This window comes from Cyprinodon tularosa, unplaced genomic scaffold (assembly GCF_016077235.1).
Source record: "Cyprinodon tularosa strain WSP-4 unplaced genomic scaffold, ASM1607723v1 ctg191, whole genome shotgun sequence".
Taxonomy (NCBI): Eukaryota; Metazoa; Chordata; class Actinopteri; order Cyprinodontiformes; family Cyprinodontidae; genus Cyprinodon; species Cyprinodon tularosa.
Genome location: NW_024038682.1, coordinates 306,550 through 329,267, shown reverse-complemented (window position 1 = coordinate 329,267; position 22,718 = coordinate 306,550). Strand labels below are relative to the sequence as shown.

At 38.3% G+C, this 22,718-nt stretch overlaps 2 protein-coding genes across 3 annotated transcripts; one reads left to right on the top strand and one right to left on the bottom strand.

The window, feature by feature from the left end:
- The first annotated feature begins 792 nt into the window (after positions 1-792).
- Positions 793-18,521, top strand: tmem39a (transmembrane protein 39A). 2 transcript variants are annotated; one of them, XM_038283198.1, is made up of 9 exons: positions 793-1,084; positions 5,134-5,296; positions 6,815-7,034; positions 7,114-7,197; positions 7,278-7,432; positions 12,174-12,531; positions 12,667-12,854; positions 12,941-13,061; positions 16,170-18,521. In XM_038283198.1, the coding sequence occupies exons 2-9, from the start codon at positions 5,184-5,186 to the stop codon at positions 16,407-16,409; spliced, it is 1,479 nt and encodes a 492-aa protein (XP_038139126.1). In that variant the 5' UTR covers positions 793-1,084; positions 5,134-5,183; the 3' UTR covers positions 16,410-18,521. The 2 variants fall into 2 exon arrangements, with proteins under 2 accessions (XP_038139126.1, XP_038139125.1); XM_038283197.1 differs by having other exon boundaries at positions 6,812-7,034.
- A 1,639-nt stretch (positions 18,522-20,160) lies between these two features.
- On the bottom strand, positions 20,161-22,449 carry LOC119782299 (serine protease 23-like). The gene is made up of 2 exons (XM_038283199.1): positions 22,137-22,449; positions 20,161-21,515 (listed from the first exon to the last, which is right to left on the bottom strand). The coding sequence occupies exons 1-2, from the start codon at positions 22,160-22,162 to the stop codon at positions 20,333-20,335; spliced, it is 1,209 nt and encodes a 402-aa protein (XP_038139127.1). The 5' UTR covers positions 22,163-22,449; the 3' UTR covers positions 20,161-20,332.
- Positions 22,450-22,718: the final 269 nt, after the last annotated feature.

The following is a 22,718-nucleotide window of genomic DNA, read 5'->3' as shown; positions in this document are numbered from 1 at the left end:
CAAAAATGAGAACACACACAGACACACACACCCACACACACACACGCGATACCGAGCTGTGGCGTACACATGCGGCAATAGTGCCGTAGCAGATTCCATTTCACCTCAGTAATCTGTTTTCTCAGCGTATTTCAGGTTGCTACTAGTTACCAGACACTCAACTTGTTTGTTGGTGGTGGGGCTTAAAGAAAAGGCACTAGCGTCACCCAGTGTATGAGCGTCTTTTTCCCTTGAGGAGCTCCGCTCTAGAAGCCTATGAGAAATGCATAGACTGGGGGAAAATAGCCCCGCCTCCCCGCAGGCTGCAGCGGGATGTACTTGGAAAATTGTACCATAAAACCACATAGCGTTAATCTCACGTTAAAAAAATTATCGCCGTTAAAATGGCCTCGCGTTAACGCGTTAATAACGCGATAATTTTGACAGCACTAATATATATATATATATATATATATATATATATATATATATATATATATATATATATATATATATATATATATATATATATATATATATATATATATATATAAACATGTGACTGTATATTTACAGTTCTAACATTTTAGTTTTTTTTTTTTCCTCTTCTTTTTAGACCTCAATAAGACCTTATAATGGTCCTCTGATTTTGGATGGTTGGACTTGCAACTGAAGGAAGTCATTATAACCTCACCTCTCCAGGGTTCATTATATCAGAAAATATGAGTTCAGCCAAATGATTCGGATCCCTAAAAAGAGCTGGCCATCTGTCATTTTACAACGGGCGGCTCTCCGCAGTCGCGTTTGGATGACGACACGAGCAAAGGAGGTGCTGGTTTGCCACGTCGGTCTCTGTGCAGCGCACTTACACTGTTGCTCCTCCAGCCCTGTACCAACTTTCAGACCCGTTTTATGTTTACAGGCGAGGAAAAAGCGACCCTCCAACGTCGCCATTACCGTCCTAAGTCGTTAGCTCGCCCGCATAGCGTTGGACACCGAAGCTAGAAGGTGGAGAAATGCCCGTCGCTGCATGGATTCGCCGCACAACTGACTGATGCATCCTCGCTCGGATCAGTTCAGCCCCCCCGCATGTTGTCGATGTTGTGTGAGTAGATTCCGCTTTTAAACTCAAACTAAAACCGCCCCGGATACGCATTTTATTCTGTTGTGTTGTTTCATTGCTAAGCGAGCTTCCTAAACTGTTCTCGCAAGTTTTCTTGGGGCGAACAAAGGCGACACCGCAGCCTTATGCTATGATTCAAGCAGCTCCAGTGCATGTCTTAGCAAGTCAGTGGCCATGAAACACCACGGAGGGGGGGAAAAGTCCAACAAGTTCATCTGCTCAGCTCTACTTTATCCCAAAAAAGCCATTTAAACTCCCAAAGAGGCCCATTCCTTGCAGTTAATGCCTGTATACAACAGTTCCTGTTTTCACTTTTGACTCACAGCTGTAATTTAGGTCCCTTGTGGTGCGCGTGCGCTCGTGTTAACGTCTGTTTCCTGTTTGTGAATGCAGCTCAAACTCTTAATATCGCAGCAACGTGCCCCATTATCAGCATCTTTTTCATAAAACACATCAGCATAAAGGAAACATGCAGAAGCTTAATGCTGCCAGGCTCTGCCTTGTGTTATAACAGGTGAAGAAAACAAGATTAGTTTTAAAATCAACAAACTGCACGAATTTCACCACAGAGCCCCTGAAATTGATGTCAAGATAAAATGATTGACATTTCCTTGTTGCTTCAATTCAGTTAGTGTAAATTTAGAAAGTGTCAGAAATTCAATTTTTAAGCCCATTTGCTTGGTTGTTTTACTAAAGAAACAATGGAAACAGTGGAACTCAACCTTTCTGAGGAGACACTGTCTCAATTAGAGCAAAAGTAGCACCATTTCTACATGCATTATGAGCAGCAGTAACAGAAATAAGTATGTGATGTCAGAAAAGCATTGGTTGAAAGATGCAGTTTATTCTTGTGCTTTTTCCTTATTTTGAGGTTTGAAAATGAAAAAGTTTCTAGAGATCTGAAATCAAAATGGAAACTTTACATTTCTACCCTTTAGAATCCTATATGGCCATCTGATGTGTAAAAGTTAGTGATTAAGGCTGCACAGTGTTAGGAAAATATGCAATAGTATTGATTATTGATTGCCATAGTGACTTGCCTTAAATAAAGAAATAGATGAAAGGTGTTTCTTCTTTTGGTTCACATAGACTGGAGGTAATGATTAGTTAATCTGGCTGATTGATGGATATTGTTTCTGGCTAAAAGCTTTTGTTTTTGCCATTCAAATGAAGGATGTTTGTAGTTTCTGAAACCTTTTACCACCACCGCATCTTTGTTGTCTAAAATGTTTTATGGCGTATTAAAGAGATGAATTACAGACACAGAGAGCCTGCATTCATAGAGCTTAGATTATAACTTTTATGGCAGTCCAGGCAGGTCTTATCAGTATGCTTATTGTTTACAGTAATATCGTTGCATCAATAAATAACGCAGCCTTGTTAGTGATAGGTTCAGAGAAACCGCAGATGTAAAGTTTTCACTTTTGTTTGTATGTGTTTTTGCATTAGTTACGTCCAAAATAGTGTACGAGTTTTTACAGAAATGAAAACCACACTGAAACTAAATTGATGAAAACTTTTACTTAACACTTGCATTTTACCAGATTATGTTTCCCTTTTTGTTTTTAGATTTCTGCCCAGATTATCTGAACATAAGGAACATAATTTAACTTGCAACCCATAACTTCACCTATTTTACCATCTTATTGTTCTCCTCTGTACTGATTTATTGGATGCAGTTGGATCTTCTCAATGTATTCTAGTTGATATTGCATTTATGCAATTTTACTTTAAACGGGTCCTTTTAATTGGTGGTACTTTAATGGGTTGTTTCTTTGAGTATTATACCTCTGCAAAGACTTCACTTTTAAATTTCATCAGGAAAAGCATTAACCATATGTTTCTCAGTTTTCCATTTAAATAAGCTGACGGTTTAATGTGATCTTAGGTACTGATAGTTGCTCATTTACTGTGTTTAGTTTTACACTGCCATCAAACTTGATGTTTTTCTCCTAACATGGGCAGTGGTTTTGAGTTCAGGCAATACTGTTTTTTTTTATTTTTTCTTCCAATTTTGACATAAAGAACCCATTACTAATGATGATGACTTTCAATAGATTCACAAATATTATCTCAAAATCTAAAAAAAATGTCTTTTATAATCTACTTTTATTACTCACTGTTGGCATATCTGTTTTTCTTATATTTAGTATCCATCAATAAAATCCAATTAATATTTTTAAGAAATGTGTCATGTTTTTATATTAATTATGGTGTAAGTATTTTCAAATATACTAGGTATCAATACTTAACTATTGTAAGTTTTATTATTATTTACGATTTGTTGTATTGTGTACGCTTTTTTTGCACGTTTAAAGCAGCTTTAGCTAAGTCTGGTTCAAAGCTTTTCTTCTCATTATAGTGAGATCCATGCTTTTGTATGCAGGCCGTGAAAAAAAAGATAATAAAACTGAAGTAAACTGTCAGTTTCTTCTCATTACCCAAGGTGTTTTGCCACTGCTTGGGCTTTTAATATATTTTAGAGGAAACCTGCTCAATTAAATTGACCAATTTATTGCCAAAAGTTTTGGTATACATCTACATCAGCGTAATAAAGTGTCATGTTGGGTGTGACATTTTAGAAAATGAACAGAGGCTGAAATACACCTTAAACAGTCTTTTAACATTTACTTATTTTCATAACCTGCAGAATCTCCAGAAAGTCTTAAAGTGGCTCTAAATGGAGAATTAAAACTGTAAATGGGAGTTTAGATGATTTTTTTCTGTGGTCCAATCAGCTTTTTTTGTCTGTTTCTACATGATTTATAAGTAAAATTTATTTTTTGATATAATTATACCTGTAATTTCTTTTTTTGGGTTATTTTCCTTTCTGTCTCAGAGACCTTGTATCTTATAGATTAAACAATGTAGATAAATTCCTCCTTTCTCTTCATGTTATTTCGTATGGTTTCTCTTAAAGCAGCAGATTTTCCAAGATGAGCTAAGAAAAGCTGGGTCTTGTTTTGGGTGTTGTGGGCCACTGAGAATCAGTGATTTTTCTCTGTATTTAAGCTGTTATTTGACAGAAACCAGGTATGTTGCAACAAGAGCTTCGGATGCGCAGGCGTCAGCAGTTATCTCCAGTTCTATTAAGTAGAAAGCCTCTGGTCTATACATCTAGATCTATATCATTTGATGTTTTAGCGAAGAGGCGCTAAGGATTTAGTGGTTTACTGCTTTTAGCTCAGAAATCTTTCAAAAAGCTTTTCTACTTTCATGAAATACTGAGAACGTTCAAACAATAGAGATAACTTTTTTTATGGTGCAATGTTTGAACCTGGCCACAGTATTTTTTAATGATTGTATTAAACGTAAAGATGATCATGTTAAATATGTAAAGGAGCATTAGAATATCTGTAGGTGGTTCAAAAAGTACAAATCCATGTTTGTTAATTTATTTGTCATTTATAAAAAACGTAATAATCATTTTACGTTTAACCAGGCATTAACCCTGTAATGCCAAATGTATCATGTTTGATACATACGGTTTCTGAAATATTTTGCGTCCGACACCTTTTGCATAATTTAATGGTAAAAACTTTGATCAAAATCCTATTGTACGCAATCAGATATACCTGATAAAAGAGGGCAGAAGACTACACAAAAAATAATCTTGACTTATCGCATAGTAATAAATTATTAATAACAAAAATGTATTTTTTTTTTTTTTTTACATATTTTGTTAAAAAGGCCAAATAAGGACTTCAAACCAAAAAAAGTAATTTTCTGTTTTGTTTTATTCTTGGATCGGGCTTTAAAGGGTTAATATAAAATTCATGTTACCATATAAATGCATCAACAGCTAAGAACCCGTCCACTGATAAACTGAAGCCTCTGTTCCACTCTTTTAATTAACTCCTACATTACATGTAGGTTGTAAAGTTAATACCTCCTTTCACATCTGTACTCTAATTGCATCTCGTTTATTTGTCAGATACTGTTTAACTTTCAGGTTTGTTTGTTCTCTATTGCTTCTTTTTATTATCTGTTTTTAAATGAAGCCTTTTTGTTTTCCTTGTCACCTCCTGCAGTGCCCTTGCAGTACATGGTGGGTTTTTGAGAGGATCGGTAACTGGCGACCATGCCAGGAGGCCGCAGGGGTCCAAGCAGACAGCAGCTAACTCGCTCCTCTCTGCCGTCCCTGCAGACTCTGGTCGGAGGCAACGTCAGCAATGGCACGGGCCTCAGGAACAGGTAGACACATACGCAGCTTTGAGCACTTTGTTTGGAACGTAGAGCTGAAGACGGCCAGGTAGTGGAGGGACTTATATATAACAGTGTTGCTATCTTATTTACAGGGTTTTCTGTAGGGATGAATACATTTACTTAATGAACTAAAGAGCATAGGCTATGTCACCACCTGATCTGTCCCGGAAGCATGATCCGTTCTGCGCATGCGCTATCAGCTCAGTTGCGCATGTGCATCTAGAAGAACATCCAGGTTGGCCACGGTTTTATTTTGTTAAAAATACCTAAATGACGTTTTCCCTCCCCAAATATAGTAAACGGCGGCTAACTTTTTCGGCTTTGGATTTAAACATAATAATAATCTAGTGTTTTTGAGTTAAATGTCTTTGTTTCATTTTAACCTTATGCTATATAGTGCGTAATCTAAAGAAAGAAACAACTAAAAAGCAGATAAACATTGTTTATTCATATTTGCCGGACTGCTCTGAGCCTGTCCCATGATGACATCAGAGAACGAAGATAATGTAAAAAGTATCAAACTTGTCTCGCAAAAGTCATAGAAGAGATGTGTATTAGCATTTTTTATTGAGTTATGGATAGAAATAAGTAATTTTACTTCCATAATCACATTCTTTATGGGCACCCGGATGTGTATCTGTTCGTGCATGCGCAGGACTGATCATGCTTCCTTGACAGATGGGTAACTAGTGACAAGATATACTATAGTTTGGGAAGAAAGAAACATGTTTGCTTTTGTCAAACATTTATTTTCTTTATTTAATCTTGATTTGACCCAAAACTGATACCTTTAAGCAAGGGCTCAGCTTTACTTTAACTAAGAAAAGCAGGATGGATTCAGATCATAGGTTGCTTCTTGTTACTGTGGCAACTTCCACATTTTAAGCCGAAAAAAGTGTTGACGATGTTTCAGCAACCACAGATGTGGCAGGTCTCCGACTGCATCAGTCGTGTCTCAACCAGAACGTATGAATGGATGTTCCTTCTCTCTCTCTGTTTGAAAGTACTCTGCCTCTGCAGTCATCTAAAATAGGTTGGCCATTATGCAAATGGAGGAAATTCTGAAAGCAAAAGAACATTCTGTCATTCTGATGTTTAGTTTGATATCATATTACTCAGAATATACCTGTAAAAGATGTTGCCGTACATTATGATCACTACAGACAGCATGCAGATCATTTCAATAAAGGAGAGATGGACTCTTTTCTTTTCCTACAATAATGTTCCAGATTCCTGTTAGTAAAAAAATAGAAAGCTTCAAAATCGTCCAATATATGTTGTTTAGGACTCTCCTTAAATTAAAATTTCAGCTTCACCACTGAGGAAGACCAGAAGTAGTGTATACATTTGCATTGCAATGTATTACTGTAAGGATTTATGCATCGCATCTTTTTTAGTATTTCTTTTTGCATCAAAGCTTTATAAAATGAAGTTCAACAGATTTATATGTGTTGAACGTGAATAAATGTATCTAACTGCATTATTTGGTGTGGATTCTTTCAGAAGCAGTAACTCTGTGGGCCTATCTGCTCCGCCTATTTCTACTCTCATCACTCCGGAGCCAGTCCGTCACTCCAGGATCCCCGAGCTGCCACTGGATAGCAGCTTCCTGTTTGAGTTCCTACTCTTTCTTTACCTGTTGGTTGCTTTGTTTGTCCAGTACATCAACATCTACAGGACAGTGTGGTGGTACCCCTACAGTCACCCTGCTGCCTCTACATCACTCGTAAGATCCCACAGATGTTAGGTCAGGTAACGTAGGACAACGTGGATGATTTTTAGAAAATAAATTTTTCTCCTTGTAGAACTTTCATCTAATGGACTACCACCTGGCTACCTTTATCGCTGTTATGTTGGCCAGGAGACTTGTTTGGACGATTGTATCCGAGGTAAACTGATCTGTGCTCAGTCAGTTGACATCTGAACCACTGAAGTTTATGTTGGATAATTTGAATAAATTATGGCACAGGTATCCCAGAGCGGTGGAGGATCCCTGCTGCGCTACATCGTACTGATTGCAGCTCGGCTCATCCTCCTGACCATGTGTGGATGGGTGCTCTGCTGGACGCTGGTCAACCTGTGCAGGAACCACTCTGTCCTTAACCTCCTCTTCCTGGGTTATCCGTGAGTCAAAGCAGATTACTTTCTACAGAACTGCTACTGGGTCATATCAGTCATTTATCCGGGCATCGAATGTTAGGAGGTGAATGTCTTTTTTATGCTACTAGTTTAATAAATTAGCATGTAAATTCTGATAAAAACACTTAGATAGCATTATACTTAATCCAAAATTAGGCTGGGATGTCATGCTAATGAAGCCTCCCTGCTCAGTTGGCGTGTTAGAAGGTGTCACAATCAAGTTGGTGTGCAAACACCTTTTCTCTTCCCTATTTGTCTAAAAGTCAGTTGGGGAGTGGTCTCCATCCTGTGTTATATGTATAGTGTCAGTGAAAAAAAAAAAAAAAGAAAGAAATGTATATTAATAATTTAGACAGAAATTCTGTTCAACACTGTTTGAGATTTATTTTCATGACCATGAACATTAAAGATTCACACTGAAGGCATCAAAACTATGAGTTAACACATGTGGAATTATATACTTAACAAAAAAGCGTGAAACAACTGAAAATATGTTTTATATTCTAGATCCTTCAAAGTAGCCACCTTTTGATTTGATTACTGCTTCGCTCACTCTTGGCACTGGAGCTGCACTAATTCTAGTCTATCCAGAATTTATTTTAAGAGAAGGAAGTTTTGCAATGAGCCTAAAATTTAAAACCACAGACAAGTTGAGATTATTTTTGGCAGCAGACTTTCATATTTAAAGCAGGCTTATCTACAAAGGTCTGTAAAACCGGACTGGACTTGAATTCTGGCCATTGAAAACGTTTTGCTGTTCGGGAGATGTTCCAAACTTCAGTCTGTTGTAGATGAGTCACTTTGCATATTTGAAATCACATTTAGAGTTTTGCCAAAACATGTATACTAGCCTGGGACTTCCTCACCTGCAGGACGATGTGAATTAGTCTGAACCAGCTGGGCATCAGGTTCAAGGCTAGGTCATATCTGTGTAAAGATGGAATGGCTCATATATTCTCAGATTTTGATTCTTCAGTTGTAGGTGCAAAGCTAAGTCTTGTCCGCTTCGGAAGATCGAGTGTCTTTAACATAATCCTGCTCTCATTCTTATTTTTTAATCTGCAAAATGGAAATGATCTTGAATTATAAGTATCAGGTCCAAACACACACACACAAATGGGTTTTGAACTTTAAATCACAGTACTTTGGTTAGAGCTCTGTTTCTGAAATGCCTGAGTCGGGAATAAATTAAAGGAAAAGAAGAGAAGTGTGCTTATCTCTATAATTGGACCTAACAGGATTGAGAACCTTGTTTTACATCATGCTAAAATTTCTGTCTCTTTTTGGCACCTATATAAGTGATTAAATGCACAACAGAAATTAAAAGTAGGAACAAATATACACAAAGTTTTACACAAAGTTTTTAACAAAAGAGAAGTGTAAAATCAACCAATCTAATGACATTGAAAATGAATTTAATAAATTCTTTGCTGATATTATTACAATTGTTAAAAATTTTAAAAGTAAAAATCAGAAGACTGGAATGGATTAGATATATCAGTATTGAAAGAAGTGAGTATATTGCCAAACGGCTTCCATACATTTGTAACCAGTCCTTGCAGTTAGGCAGGTTTCCCAAAAAAAGATGAAGATTGCTAAGGTTAGTCCTATTTACAAGGCTGGGGACAAGAACGATTTTTCTAATTACTGGCCGATATCCCTTTTATCTCAATTTTGAAAAATATTGATGATATAATTTTACTGTAAAACATAATATTCTCTGTGAGCAGTAGTATGGATTCAGACCTGATAGGTCTGCTGCCCTGGCTCTTGTTGATCTTGTGGAAAGAATATCTGATGCGATTAATAATAAACAATACACTGTAGGAGTGTTCTTAGACCTAACTAAAGCTTTTGATACTGTTGCTTAAAAACTTAGTAGATATGGAATTAGGGTTGTGGCTCTTTCTTGGATCAAGAGTTATTTGGAGAATATCTCACAATATGTTCATATTAGAAATACTGATTCGCAGCTGCTGACAGTGACCACTGGTCTACCGCAGCGGTCCGTGTTGGGTCCTTTACTATTTATTCTTTATATTAATGATATATGTTTAGTCTAAAAAATATTACATTTTATATTATTTGCAGATGATACTAATATCCTTAGTTCTGGTAAAGATTTAAAAACCTTATTGGAGAATATAGGAAAATAATTAAATATATTAAAGTGTTGGTTTGATTCAAACAAATTGACCTTAAATTTAAAGAAAACAAAATTTATAATATTCACAAATCTTGCTATTAATGTGCACACAAAATTGAAAATAAAGACATAGATTTTGAAAGAGTAAGTGAAGTAAAATTTCTAGGGGTAGCGATACAAAATAAGTTAGGTTGGAAACCACATATTGACTATATCAGATCAAAGTTATCTAAAACATTGGCTTTGGTATATAAATTTAAAGGCCTTTTAAATAAAAAAAACATTATATCTCTTGTATTGTTCATTAGTTTTGCCTTACCTGATGTACTGTCTTGAAGTGTGGGGAAACACCTATAAATTAAGTTAAACCCATTATTCATAATTCAAAAGAGAGCTATTCAGATTGTAAATATAGCAGAATATAGAGAGCATACAAACCAACTTTTTGTAAATTTTTTTGTACTGCTCAATTTATGTACAAAGTAAAAAATATGTTGCCAGTACATATTCAGGGTCTGTTTTTGATCAGGGTCTGTGCTTATGATCTCAGAGGGTATAAAATGTTCAGAAAACCAAAAACAAGAACACATGTAAAACATTGTATTTCTTTTGTTGGGGTTGATGTATGGAACAAATTAGATCAGGAGCTAAAGATTGTACAACATTAACAAGATTTAAAAACAAATGTAAGAATAATACAATAAAAAATTATGAAACGTGAATGCAATTAAGAGCAGCAAGATATTGGGTGCATTAGCTTTTTCTTTTAGTTATTATTGTAGAATAATATATTTTCCTAAAATCATACGTCGGTATGCATTATAAACGGTAGCCATCTATTTATCTTTTTTTCTTTGCTTTCTAGTCCATTGTAAATTGGCTTTGGAGGGTGGGCATTATAAACTTCTTTCTTCTGCCAATACACAGTTTTTCAGACTGTTTTAATTTATGTTATATGGACATACTGTCTTTATTACATACTTGTATGTCTGAAATAAACAAAAAGTGTGCAGCTACTTTACAACCTGCCGGTGCCAACATATTCTACCAGGTCGCCAACACATAGCAGAGCTTTGGTTGTCTTGGTTTGTCTATTGGTAAACACATGCACTGGGTCAGTTAACAGTCAAGTGTGAAGCTGCCAGGATGAGAATCATATCCTCCCAGTCTGTAAACATTGTTCTTGACTGGTTAAAAGGTGGTATGTCACCTTCAGGTTGAAGTTCCTGCCTCAAGGGGAGGAGTTAAAGTGTTTGGGGGCCTGAGGAGTGAGGGGAGAATGGAGCGGGAGATTGATGGATGGATCGGTGCAGCTGCTGCTAAAACGCGGGAGCTGCCTGCCATGGTGGAGAGAGAGCAGAGTAAAAATCCTCTCAATTTATCAGTCGGTCTACGTTTCTACCCTCACCTATGGTCATGAAATCTGGTTCATGACCAAAGGACAAGACCCTGGATACAACTGTCTGAAATGAGCAGGGTGACTTGGCTGTCTCTTAGAGATAAGGGGAGGGGCTCAGTCATCTGGGAGAGGCTCTGAGTAGAGCCATTTCTCCTCAACATTGAAAGGAGTTGGGTGTAGAGGTGTGGGGGGGGGGGGGGAATAATTTTGGCGATATATTGTGATTTTGGGTTGTTTGATATTATATCGATCTTTTAGTGCCTAGTATCGATTTTTTTGTTTTCTTTTAAGCAAAGCATTTTTACCTTAAACTGAGGGAGAATGGGCTACCCCTGCACCGCCAGTGTGGCAGACGGCGCTGTGGAGCCCTTTTATTGTGCAGAGCAGCGCCATATCTGTAGTTGAGGCAGTCACAGTGAAAGACGATAACTGACTCAAACCCCAAGCAACATGGATTCCAAAATAACTGAGCGGTTACTTTTTTATCTATACATTTAATTTTGATTGCAGGAAAGATATTGAAATATATGGTGATTATGCAATATGAGGATATCATTGTATGATGAGACATATCGTATCGCAACACCCAAGGCAATACTCACCCCTAATTGGGTGCAGTGGCTCGGCCATCTTTTTTCGCGGCCCTGGGCACCTTGCTCGAGAGATGTTCCACGGACATCCCCCTGGGAAGGGGACGACCCAGGACACACTGGAGGGCCAATGTGTCTCTGCTGGCCTTGGAGTGGCTCAGACAGAGCTGAGAAGGTTTCTTATCTGTGACTCGGTCACAGATAAAGCAGAAACGACTATGATTACAATGATGCTCTTCATCAAATCAGCCTTCTTGGGCCACTGTTGTCGGGACGCATGTATAGCGACCTTCTTCCTCAAAGCCGCCGCGTCCGTCTTCAGCCAGTGTATGCCCGCTGTCAGGGGAGATGATAGTAATATGTATCTTCATCAGAATTTCCAAAGCTGGCGATCAATCTGTTTATTCACTATGGTACAGTAATGCTGTTGAGTCTCTTCTTTTATGCACTAATGGGTCCAGAAAATGCAATTTGCTCTCCCTTGGTATGTTTCAGCATTTCAAATATTTATGTGTTCACAATATACATTGCATCATGTAAACCTCTTTCTTCTTTGTTTTCTCCTTTTGTTTCTCTCACTGTCCTCTTCAGATTTGGTGTGTACGTCCCTCTCTGCTGTTTCCATCAGGAGGGAGGGAAGAGCCAAGCATCAGCGTCCGACTGCGAGTACCCCGCCGACCACCAGCAGACCGACCTCGCAGAATCCCCGTTGTTCCGACCCCGCGACTTTCTCTTCCTTTTACGAGAAAACATCAGAGAACAGTTCTCTAGCCCCCCACATATGCCCACGCACACCTGCCCACAGCACATACACTCAGACACACCTGAGCTAATTCGAGCAGAGGTGGAGGAGTTGAAAAGCGATTTTAACCGACGAATTAAAGAAGTGCTGTTCAACTCACTGTTCAGTGCTTACTATGTAGCCTTCCTGCCTCTCTGCTTTGTTAAGGTTGGTGTCTTTCCTTTTCTTTTAATGCTGTTTTTGATGTAAACGTGTCATTTAGTTCAGTTCATACCCAACCCTTCATTCACACAGTAATTCTTCCCTCTTTTAAAACTAATCTCATGCACTTCCATTCAACAGAGTACACAGTACTACGACATGCGCTGGTCTTGTGAGCATCTGATAATGGTATGGATCAATGCCTTTGTGATGCTGATGAGCCAGCTGCTGCCTCCCAGCTACTGCGACCTGCTTCACCGCTCGGCGGGTCACCTGGGCCGCTGGCAGAAACTGGAGCACGGTTCATACAGTAACACACCTCAGCATGTGTAGGTGGCTCCTCAACACACGTCTATACCCCGAGAGAGGGAGAAATAATATTGTTCATGGTTTCTGTGGTATGGATGTCTTTCAGGTGGTCGGAAAGCACTGTTTGGCCTCAGGGGGTGTTGGTACGACACAGCCGATGTCTATATAAGGCTGTTGGTTCCTATAATGTTGCTCTCCCCTCTGATGTGTCACATGCAAGGTTTTATGTGAGTATCTCATTTTTAATCAGAGCTGCTTTTATGTCCCTGTGTTCTTTGGAAAATTTTTAAAGGAGGGAAGGAAAAACTATTTTTTAAACATCAGTAAAAGTTTTTATTTTTTTTATTGAAGACATATTTAAAGAGTTTGGTTAGACTTTTATTCTAGCAACAATCAACTTTTTATTTTTATTTTGCACTACCTTGACCCCCTGGTTGATTTTTTTATTTTTTTATTTCTAGAAACTTAAATACATGAATATTAATAAATTTATATATTTCCTTTTATAGTGATGCTCATTTGAAGAAAAAATACATTAAAATTATTATTATCAACAAATTCTTTCACAATAAATGGGTGGAGTTGGTGGGTTTGAGCGGAACATGTGGACGTTTAACTTTTCTTTGCTACTTTTTTCTGCCTTTTTCCTACACTGCAGTGGCAATTTTATTCTATTTCTTCACCTTGTGATGAAATACCATAAAAAATTATGGGGTTGGTAAAGATCGATGTGGTGATACTATGCGATTTTCAGTTGCCTGATAATAATATTGAACTTTCAGCTCCTAATACCGTTTCCTCAGGATCTTCGGGTTTTACGTCTGTTACCACTACACACCCTCACCCGAGGAAGGCCCAGTCGGGGATGATAAGTCCCCACTGTGTGGAATAAAATTCCTATAGTTAAAGAGAAGGAGCAAGCTAAAAAAAAAAAAATTAGCAATTTTTTTCCTAACATAGGAGGTAAAAATAATTTCTCCTACCATTTTATTTCCTCCCTTTTGTGCATTCTCAGTAACTCAGGGTAGCTCATCCATAATGTCGCCTCTTATAGTGCTTACAATGCCGTCATTATGTCATAATGACTGCTGTGAGATGTCTACTCAGTAGTTTCAGTGAAAAGACACTTGTTGCACTTTATTTTATGATGGCAGTATGTTTGTAACTGCATGTTGTTTTTCCAGTGAGAATGTGCAAGAATACTAGTAGTAGAAAATAAATAGGATGTTTTGAAGCACATTAGACCGAGCTAAGCAAAGAGACGCCTAAGGATAATTTAAAGAGACTGAAAAACATCACAAGCACCATCTTCAAATGTAGAGAACTTGGAAAAATAACCTACATATTGACAAAGAGCAAAAAGAGCCCCTTACAGATATAAAACCTCCACCTGTAGAACTGAAATTAATGAATCCCATGTATTCATGTCCTTGTCATACATTTATGTATGAAATGTGTAGACCCCCCAGCCCCCAGCAGACAGCCCATCACCACAGTGTTACCCTTACAGGACGGTTACTTAAAGGTTTAACTGGCATTTTCCTCCTAATCAATGAAATATTTTTTTCGAATATTTATTTTAGATGATTTAGATGATCTTTGTCTGACATTTAAACTAAAGGGTCTGTCTGAAAGATTTGTGGGTAACAAGAAAGAAAAGAGAATAAATCTGCTTTAGGGGCTGTTTGACACGTACGAGTTTGACAGTGATGAGGTTAAAAAACAGAAGTGAAACTGCGCCCACATGATAAAACTGCCTGACCATAGCCTGCTCCCTGTAGCCCTGCTTAAGATAAAAAAGATCAACAGTAACGGGGACAGTAACATCTAAAAGGAATTAATTCAGATTTTCTTAACCAAAGCTAAGGAGGAAACTATAGGGAGCATCGAGGAAAACAGAAAGTAAATGTAACAGCTCCGACTTAAGATCAGCAGATTGTCTGACACATTGTCTGTTATTTACATGACTACAGAAAACAGCAGAGGCGTTTACCAAGTCAAAAACTGTTGGGAGGAAGCAATAGTCATGGCATGACGCAACAAAAAAAACAAAAGGAAAAGTAAATTAATAAAGAAAAATGGAGCTGTGTTACATTTACTTTCTGTTTTCCTCGATGCTCCCTATACTTTCCTCCTTAGCCTTTTACAGTCTAGTCCTGGCAGGCTGAGATAACTCGAGCTGCTGCACATCGTTAACCTCTTACTACTCCATCATTCTAACAGCACACATACATTTCTTTATATTAGGGGTGTGAACATTTACAAAGCAGACAACTTAAACTATCTCCTTTATTTTAAGAATTCTTTAGTTTTTCTATGCAATATCATCTATTTTGTTTAGATTCATGGATTTATACTTTATTACTTGTGAAACTTACTCATCCGCTTCAGAGGCTGGATTTATTTTCTTTTTAAGGTGCTATAGGAGGTTTAGGGAAATCTCATTAAATTGGTTAAATTTTAAAGATAAGTTACAGAAATAAAAGGACTTAGTTTTTCTAACTGCATCAAATATTGTTAAAACTGTTCACGACTTCAGGCTTGTCTAGAGAAGGATTGTGATAAGCCATCTATGCATGGTAATTATTCCACTAAATGGAAAACAAGATGATAGATTAAGGATTGGTAGTTGCAGCTAACGGCTTCCTGCTGTGCTCTAGTGTTTAATCAGGTTTTATTGCAGTTTTCTCAGATTGCATTCAAATAAACAGGATAACTAGTTAATATGAACGGTTTAAAATAAACTGCAAGCAGCTTTCTGTTTTGATAAATACATAAAAATCTATTCAGTAAAAAATATAATTTATCTTTACTTGAGAGGAGAAAACTACAAAAACGTATTAATTTTCTATCTGGAACCAAACAGACTCTGTAGCAGGTGGTGCTTCAAAGTAACAATGCTCTTTACTTATATGTTCTGTATTGGATGGGTCCTTCTAAAACATGTTTAAACAAAAGATACAATGATAATAAAACTTTTTACCATGCATATGAGGTTTAATGTTATCGTTAAGATAATGCAGGATGAATATGGAAACACTCAGCAGCGTAGTTTTTTCAGCAGGAAGCGACAGCTAGCATGTTGAATGTTTTTTTTCTGCTTTTGAAAGTGTTTGCTCTGCCTGGTATCCATTAGCACCCTTAATTACTTCTTTTGTGAATGTGCAAGATGGGCAGATGCAGCACAAAATGGGGAGTTTATCAAATAGACATTCTAATTTTAACATTTACTGAATCCATAGAACATTGAAATGCAAAATGTAGTGAAACCTTTATTATCTCTGACTCAGTTAAATATTATTTTTTTTGTTTTCAATTCTGGTCTGTTCTTACAGTTCCTGTTTCATAAGCCATTGCGGATCTTAAACCTGCTGATCGGGATCGAGTCCAGCGTGGTTTTATACCAGCTCTACTCTCTGCTGCGCTCGGAGCGCTGGAACCACACGTTGTCTCTGGGCCTTATTCTCCTCTGCAACTACTATGTGCTTTTTAAACTTCTCCGAGATCGCATTGTGTTGGGCAAAGCCTATTCCTACCCGCTCTCCTCCAACAGTTCGGGGCTCAAGTCACAGTAAAGGACAACAAGACCTGGCCTTCAAACTTTGGATGTGGAGCCAGGGGTCGGAGGGGTACAGACTGTGAACTCACCTCTGTGTTTTTGATACGGTTCTATTTTTAATGCAATGTTTGTATATGCTTATTTAAAAGAATATTTTTATTTTGTATACTATTACATGTTACACCGGGCATTACAGCTCCGATGACGTCAGCATGTTGTTACGTTGTTGCCAGACAACGGGGAGGTCAGGGAATGCCTGGGGGTGACTTTCACCAAAGATCCTTTAAGTGCAAGTGGCCAATCAGATTGGACATGGCCCCAAGATGTCAGTCAATAAATTGAGGAATTTAAGAAGAACAAAAGGATTTGTGCCTGAGATCCAGATTGTTTTTGGTTTTTTTCTTGCTTCATCGCAGAATCCCTTCTCTACAGGTCATTGATTTTGGAGGCAACATAATTTAGCATCCATGCAGAAAATGCATGTCAACCTTTAGATCCTGCTCTTAGAGGAGTTTGTCATTTTGCTCAGATCCTCTTATTGGCATTTAGATGGTACAGGCTGATACTTCTTTTCGGATCGTTACAAATTTCTCTAGTTTATTCAAGATAAAACTAAAGTCGATCAACAAAATGTGACAAATTTTCCTTTTTTTTATGTTGTATATGGATGTAATGTGGGCCAAACTGGCTTTTTTTGTGTTTTATTTCATTGGCTCATTTGAACTTAGATGACTGGTGATTCTAGCCAGACAAAGACGAGAGTGGCTTCTAATTTGACTAAACCAAAATATATTCCCCAAAAATGACAAACTGCTCCCTAAAGCAGAATCTCTAAGTTTCTGATGAAATAAACATCAGCAGAATGATTTGATTGAACTGCGCTGAATGTTTTTCCACCTCGCTTCAGATCGGTTATGACTGCCGCTGATACCGGACCCTTTGTATTTGTATTTGCAAAAATGTGGAGTAGTTCAATAGACTGTTGGCATTTCCTAAGAGCGAATTAAAATGAAAACTTATTCCATAATTTGTTTTCCCAACTTACAGTTAGGAAACGGGTGCCGTTTTAAGTTCAAAGCTTGATTGATGTCTGGCCTCAATTTGACTTGCTAAATTAAATTTTCTATTACTGGTTTCTGTTTTAAAGGTATACAAAATATTGCCCCCTAAACGGGAGGACAAGTACATCCAGTTAGTCTTTTGTTGGGTTAAGATGTATAAAATGAAGGGACAGTGGTAGATAAATCATTTTGGATATACCCGCACTTTAGCCTTTTTTCAACTTTAAAAAAACGAAAAGCTGTCGCTGCTCACCGATCTGGATTTACTGTTTGATATGAATTAAAGGCAAAGTAGAGGCTGGCAGGAAATACTCTTGTAAAATTTCCAGTTCCCATATGCAAAGTTACAAAACAAAGATCACCTTCTGTTTCATTTCACTTGTTGAACACCTTCATGGTCTCTATTGCTTTCTCTGTTTAAGCTTCTTTGCTACCACCTACTTTGGTTTCAGTATTGATGAAAAGGAAAATGCTAAATCTAATAAACTCAATGCAAAATACAGGTACCAGGTTTAATCTAAGGGTTTGCTCTTTGGTGCTGTTTTTCACATTTTTCACAGGAATGTAGTAGATGGCAGCGAGCTGAGGTTGCATGTTATTGTAGCTAATTCCAACTAGCCTTATCAGCATGGGGATTGAAATGTAAGCTTTGAATGTGGTTCTTCCATCTTTCACTTGCTCTTAACTGAGTAACATCACTCGAAGGTTTTTAGATTCTGCATTTGTTTAGGCTGTTTAGGCTTTATTCCATAAGATTTGGAGACTTTAAATTGGACAAAAGTCTAAACTCTGACAGATCTCATGTTTTTTTTGATCCCACTGCTGTGAAATGTATTTGATCTTATTTGAGTTTACATAAAACAATTGTTTCAAATTGATCAAGAGATTTTCTTTTTGTTTTCTCTTGTGCTGTATCACAGGATCCAGGTTCAGATTTCTGGTTATTCTGTGTCTCCACTGGTTGAGATATAGGACCAGGATCCTTGTATCTCGGCATATGACAGTATTCAGATTCCACAAACCATTTCTGGATTTTCTGACACCTGAAATAAAGTTAATGGTGTTAATTCATGTTATGTTTTGTCTTGTAAGAAATATTTTTTTTCAAAGAATATATTTTATTACATTTTCTGTTGTCTTGGATTTTAAGAAAAGCAAAAAACAAAAAAAAACAAAAAAAAAAGGCTTAACTGAATCTAGGCTGTTGACATGAAAGGTTTTGTTGAGTCATGCAGTGCTTTGTGTTCCCACTAGAGGGCGGAGTACAACAATCAAGCCTAGTTAAACAGGAATCATTACATAACGCAAATGAATTTAATAGACTCCATTGAAATAAAAAGTATGATCATCAAAACCTTTTATGTCTACTTTGAGGTGCAAGATAGACGGGAAAAAGGCAACTTTGGTTTTACAGACGTGTACATTCATCCACAGGTAACATTTTCAGTAGAAGGAAGTCTTGACAGTGCATTTTTAAGTAAAGTAGCAAAAGTTTTAGCTGGAATAAAAGAGAACATGCCCACTCCATCAGTCTGCCTTCCACTTCATTAAAACTCACTTTAATTTTTCACAGCAGATACCCTCTTCCCCTAAAATATTAGGTTGCAGCAATAAACACATTTTCACTTCATTTTTCTTAAAGAGGTTTTCGGCCTTAACTCTCCTCAACTGGGACAAAGAAATGAATACTTATAGTTGTTTAGAAATCTCAGTGTTAACAAAAAATGCTGATAAATACTGGTATCCTCTGGGTTCCAGCATTCCAGAGGAATATGCAGTGCCTCAGAGAAGTGCCTTCAGTATATTTGGATTTGCTGTAACCAACACAGAGTAGCCTATAGTTATGAAAGGGAAGGAAAAAGATGCACAGTTTTCAATATATTTCAAGCCCCATTTACTCTTGATTCTACCAAAAGACAGTTATCAGTTGCTAATAATGGCTCCAGAAATCCAATTATCTGGATTTGAGCAGTGGTTCAGTAAACACCTCAGAGGACTGTTAAGAGGATATTACTGATAAAGCATCATAAACACTCAAGGAATACAGCAGGCAGGTCAAGGGGAATCAAAAGAAGGTGGTTAAAGCAGGGAGAGCAAATAAACTATTTTTCATTTAATTTCTTAACTAGTTTTAAGGCAGTGCTGAAAAAAAGACTTCAGACCTTGAAGGTCCATCTTTCTACAGGACCGAGTGGTAAATCTTCAATAAGTATTATCCTTAATAATACCATTAATACCTGTATTTTTATTCTTAAAGTATGATAAATTTTTTTTAGACTAATTTGAGAATCCTTTCCTGGCAAACGGTCCACATAGATATATTTTTAGAGGGCTTGCAGTATACAAAACACAAGATGGAGAATGTACCTCATTGAGTGGACATGCTATTTAGCCATATGGTAATGATGACACCATGTCATGCCGCCATAGATTAAGAGTCATATTGCTTAAATAAAAAATCCCGAGCATAGAGCCAAATCCATAATATAATGCTATTGATCTTAACAAATGTATCTGATTAGTCGAGTGAAAGTTCAGCCCCAAGTGGCCTCAACATCTTATCTATCACAGCAAAGAATGGGACGATTTTAGTGTCTAGATGTGCAAAGCAGGTAGAAATCTTTCCCAAAGACTGCCGCAGTGGTAACTGTATTGAAGGTCGGTTCCACCTAATATTGACCTTGTAAAGCTTTATGCATAATTGTCACACTTTAAATGTTTTTTTAATAATCATGAAAACTGTGCATCATTTTTCTTACACTACAACTGTGTACAAACTTAAAATGTGTTGAAGTTTGTGGTTGTAGCTTAACAAAATCTGAAAAAGTTCCTAGAGTATGGCACAGTTCTTTTAGTTACTGCATCCCTTTCAACGTCCTCATCCTTCTCTGCAGTCCACAAAGTTTCCTTTAATCCAGTAGCAAATCTGTGCATATTTAAGAGGTGTGATTCTCACTGCCACATTAAATTCCTGAGATGTTCCTTTCTTCTCTACCCACTGGTGGCCCGAAAACACACCTATCACCTTTCGCTCCCAACGCCGGCGCCGCCCATCCCACATCCGGGCATAGACTCCAGAGCCGCTGGCCCCAGGCTGAGCATCACAGTGTTGGTACAGCAAATCCGACGTCTCCTCACCAGCCTGACAGAAGCGATACACCAGCTGTCCTGGGCGGTCGTTGTCAAATCCTGAGAAGTGGACACGACGGCCAGGAAGTCTCTGAGCTGGGGGGCTGACTCCCAGCTTCATGTGGCGACGTTTGTGTGGTTTTTTCAATTCCAGTAAAGCGTAGTCGTAGTCCATCCCGATTTCATTTGCATTTCCTTTAATCCAACCTTTAGGAACATGGGTGCGCTTGGCTCTGATCCATTGGAACTTCATTTTGTCATTGACAGGTGGGGAGTATTGAGCAGCACCTCCCTCTATGTGATTGGTGAAGTTAGAGGGAAGGTAGACAGATGGATCTTGTGCATCCCGTTGCTTTGACTTCAAAAAGCCAACCCGAAGCCTCTGGGCTCCTTTCACATAGTTTTTGCCGTCATGGACACAATGAGCCGCTGTCAGAACGTGTCGTTCCCCCACTAGTGTACCAGAACATCCAGTGGACAGTTTGACCGTCACCGAGAAGGGGTACTTGAGTAGGAAGTTCTGCCCTGCAATACTGAAACGTCCATCATGTCCAAATATCTGTCGTTTTCTTCTGACGTGGGACCCCTTAGCCTTAACAGAAGACCCAGAGGAGTGAGCTGGACTGGTACTGGCATATGGACTGTAGCCATAAATCCCAACAGCAGTCTCTGTGAGTTGACCATTAGAGTGGAGAGTCTCGTAGGCCAAAAAGCTGCGCAAATCCCAGTAGCTGGGACGAGGGGCTTTCTTGTGGCATTCGGGGTCACAGGGGGAGGCAACATCCAGGCGGGCCTCATTCACAAAATGCGGGGTCGGCCCAGCCTCTGTTTGCTGGGGCAGGACCACAGGGATACGCTGGAGAATCCATTGACGCCGAGAAGAGGAGGACAAAACAGAGGGGAGGAAAAGGAGACACAAAAGGGAGCCAAACCTATAAGAAGCAAAAAGCATATTAAAGAACCTGTGAAAAGCAAGTTTAAATGTTAAATATCATACCAAATATTTCTGCAAAGCAACTGATTGAAAGTGACCGCATGTCTGGACCGCCTTATAAAACATCCTCATTCCTAAAGTCTCTATCATGCATATTTAATTACATGCATGGGAGTTGGAGAGGGTTTTTAATCTGGAGGAATTTTGATCCGAGCTGAAATTTTGCAGCGGTAACTTTCCACTGTTTCATGCAGTAAAAATGGCAAAGAAGGACAAGATCAGGCCACTGATGGAAAATTCCTGAACTGGCCTTAGGGGCTTACCTTAAACCATAAAGAGCAGCTGAAAAGCATGTTGCAGTGAAAACAAAACGGGGTGTTTTTTTTTTTGGAAAAGAGCTATTTGACCCACACATATTTATGAGTTTCAAATTATTAATTGTTTCTTCCAAAGTTCCTTAAACTTTAAGTGGGAAAGGGTTAATCATTTCTTTTGCACTTTTTACTATTAAAAAAATCATTCCATTACTTTTTTTTTCTTTTTTGTTTATATGATAAAGCGATTTAATTCTTTGTATCCATCCTTCCTTTACGCATATAAGTCCACCGCTGGAACTTACCGGGGAAGCGCAGCCTGGGAGCGCATGGTCCTGTCTCTGCAGGTGAGCCTGTGGCTGAACACCGAGGGAAATCCCCTCTATCTGCTGCAGGAAGACACACCTCTGAAAACAAAAAAACTGCGTTTTCGACTTAAAAGAGCCACCGGTCGTTTGGTATGTAAAGAAAATTCAAGCTTTACGCGGAACCGTGACGGTGTGATCGGATCCACAGCATGCAGCTCTGTCCAGGACGAATGTGCTGGATCATTGCGCGCTGCTGGAGGAGGATCTGCGGACTGCCTGATCCCCGGTGTCACATCCGCCAACGAGGATACAGAGCACCAAGCCCAGCGCTGTCATGTGATATCACATCAGTGCCACTGATTGCAGCAGCAGGGACCAGGCGAGGCTTCCTGGTTTGATCCCAGCTAAATCAAATCCAGTGCATGACTGTTCTTTTTTTGCAACATACAATTGATTCAACATAACAAATTACAGTTTTAATTTATTTGACAAAATCAACAAATAGTTGATAGCTGCTCAGCGTAACAGTGCAGCACTGCTGGCTTGCAGCAAGAAGGTTCCAGGTTTGATTCCCAGCCA

Coding starts and splice junctions, on each gene's coding strand:
- tmem39a (XM_038283197.1), top strand. CDS start 5,184: ATGCCAGGAGGCCGCAGGGGTCCAAGCAGACAGCAGCTAACTCGCTCC. Junction 7,035..7,113: donor CTGCTGCCTCTACATCACTC/GTAAGATCCCAC, acceptor TTCTCCTTGTAG/AACTTTCATCTAATGGACTA. Junction 12,532..12,666: donor TGCCTCTCTGCTTTGTTAAG/GTTGGTGTCTTT, acceptor TCCATTCAACAG/AGTACACAGTACTACGACAT.
- LOC119782299 (XM_038283199.1), bottom strand. CDS start 22,162: ATGCGCTCCCAGGCTGCGCTTCCCCG. Junction 21,516..22,136: donor TCCCAGGCTGCGCTTCCCCG/GTAAGTTCCAGC, acceptor TGCTTCTTATAG/GTTTGGCTCCCTTTTGTGTC.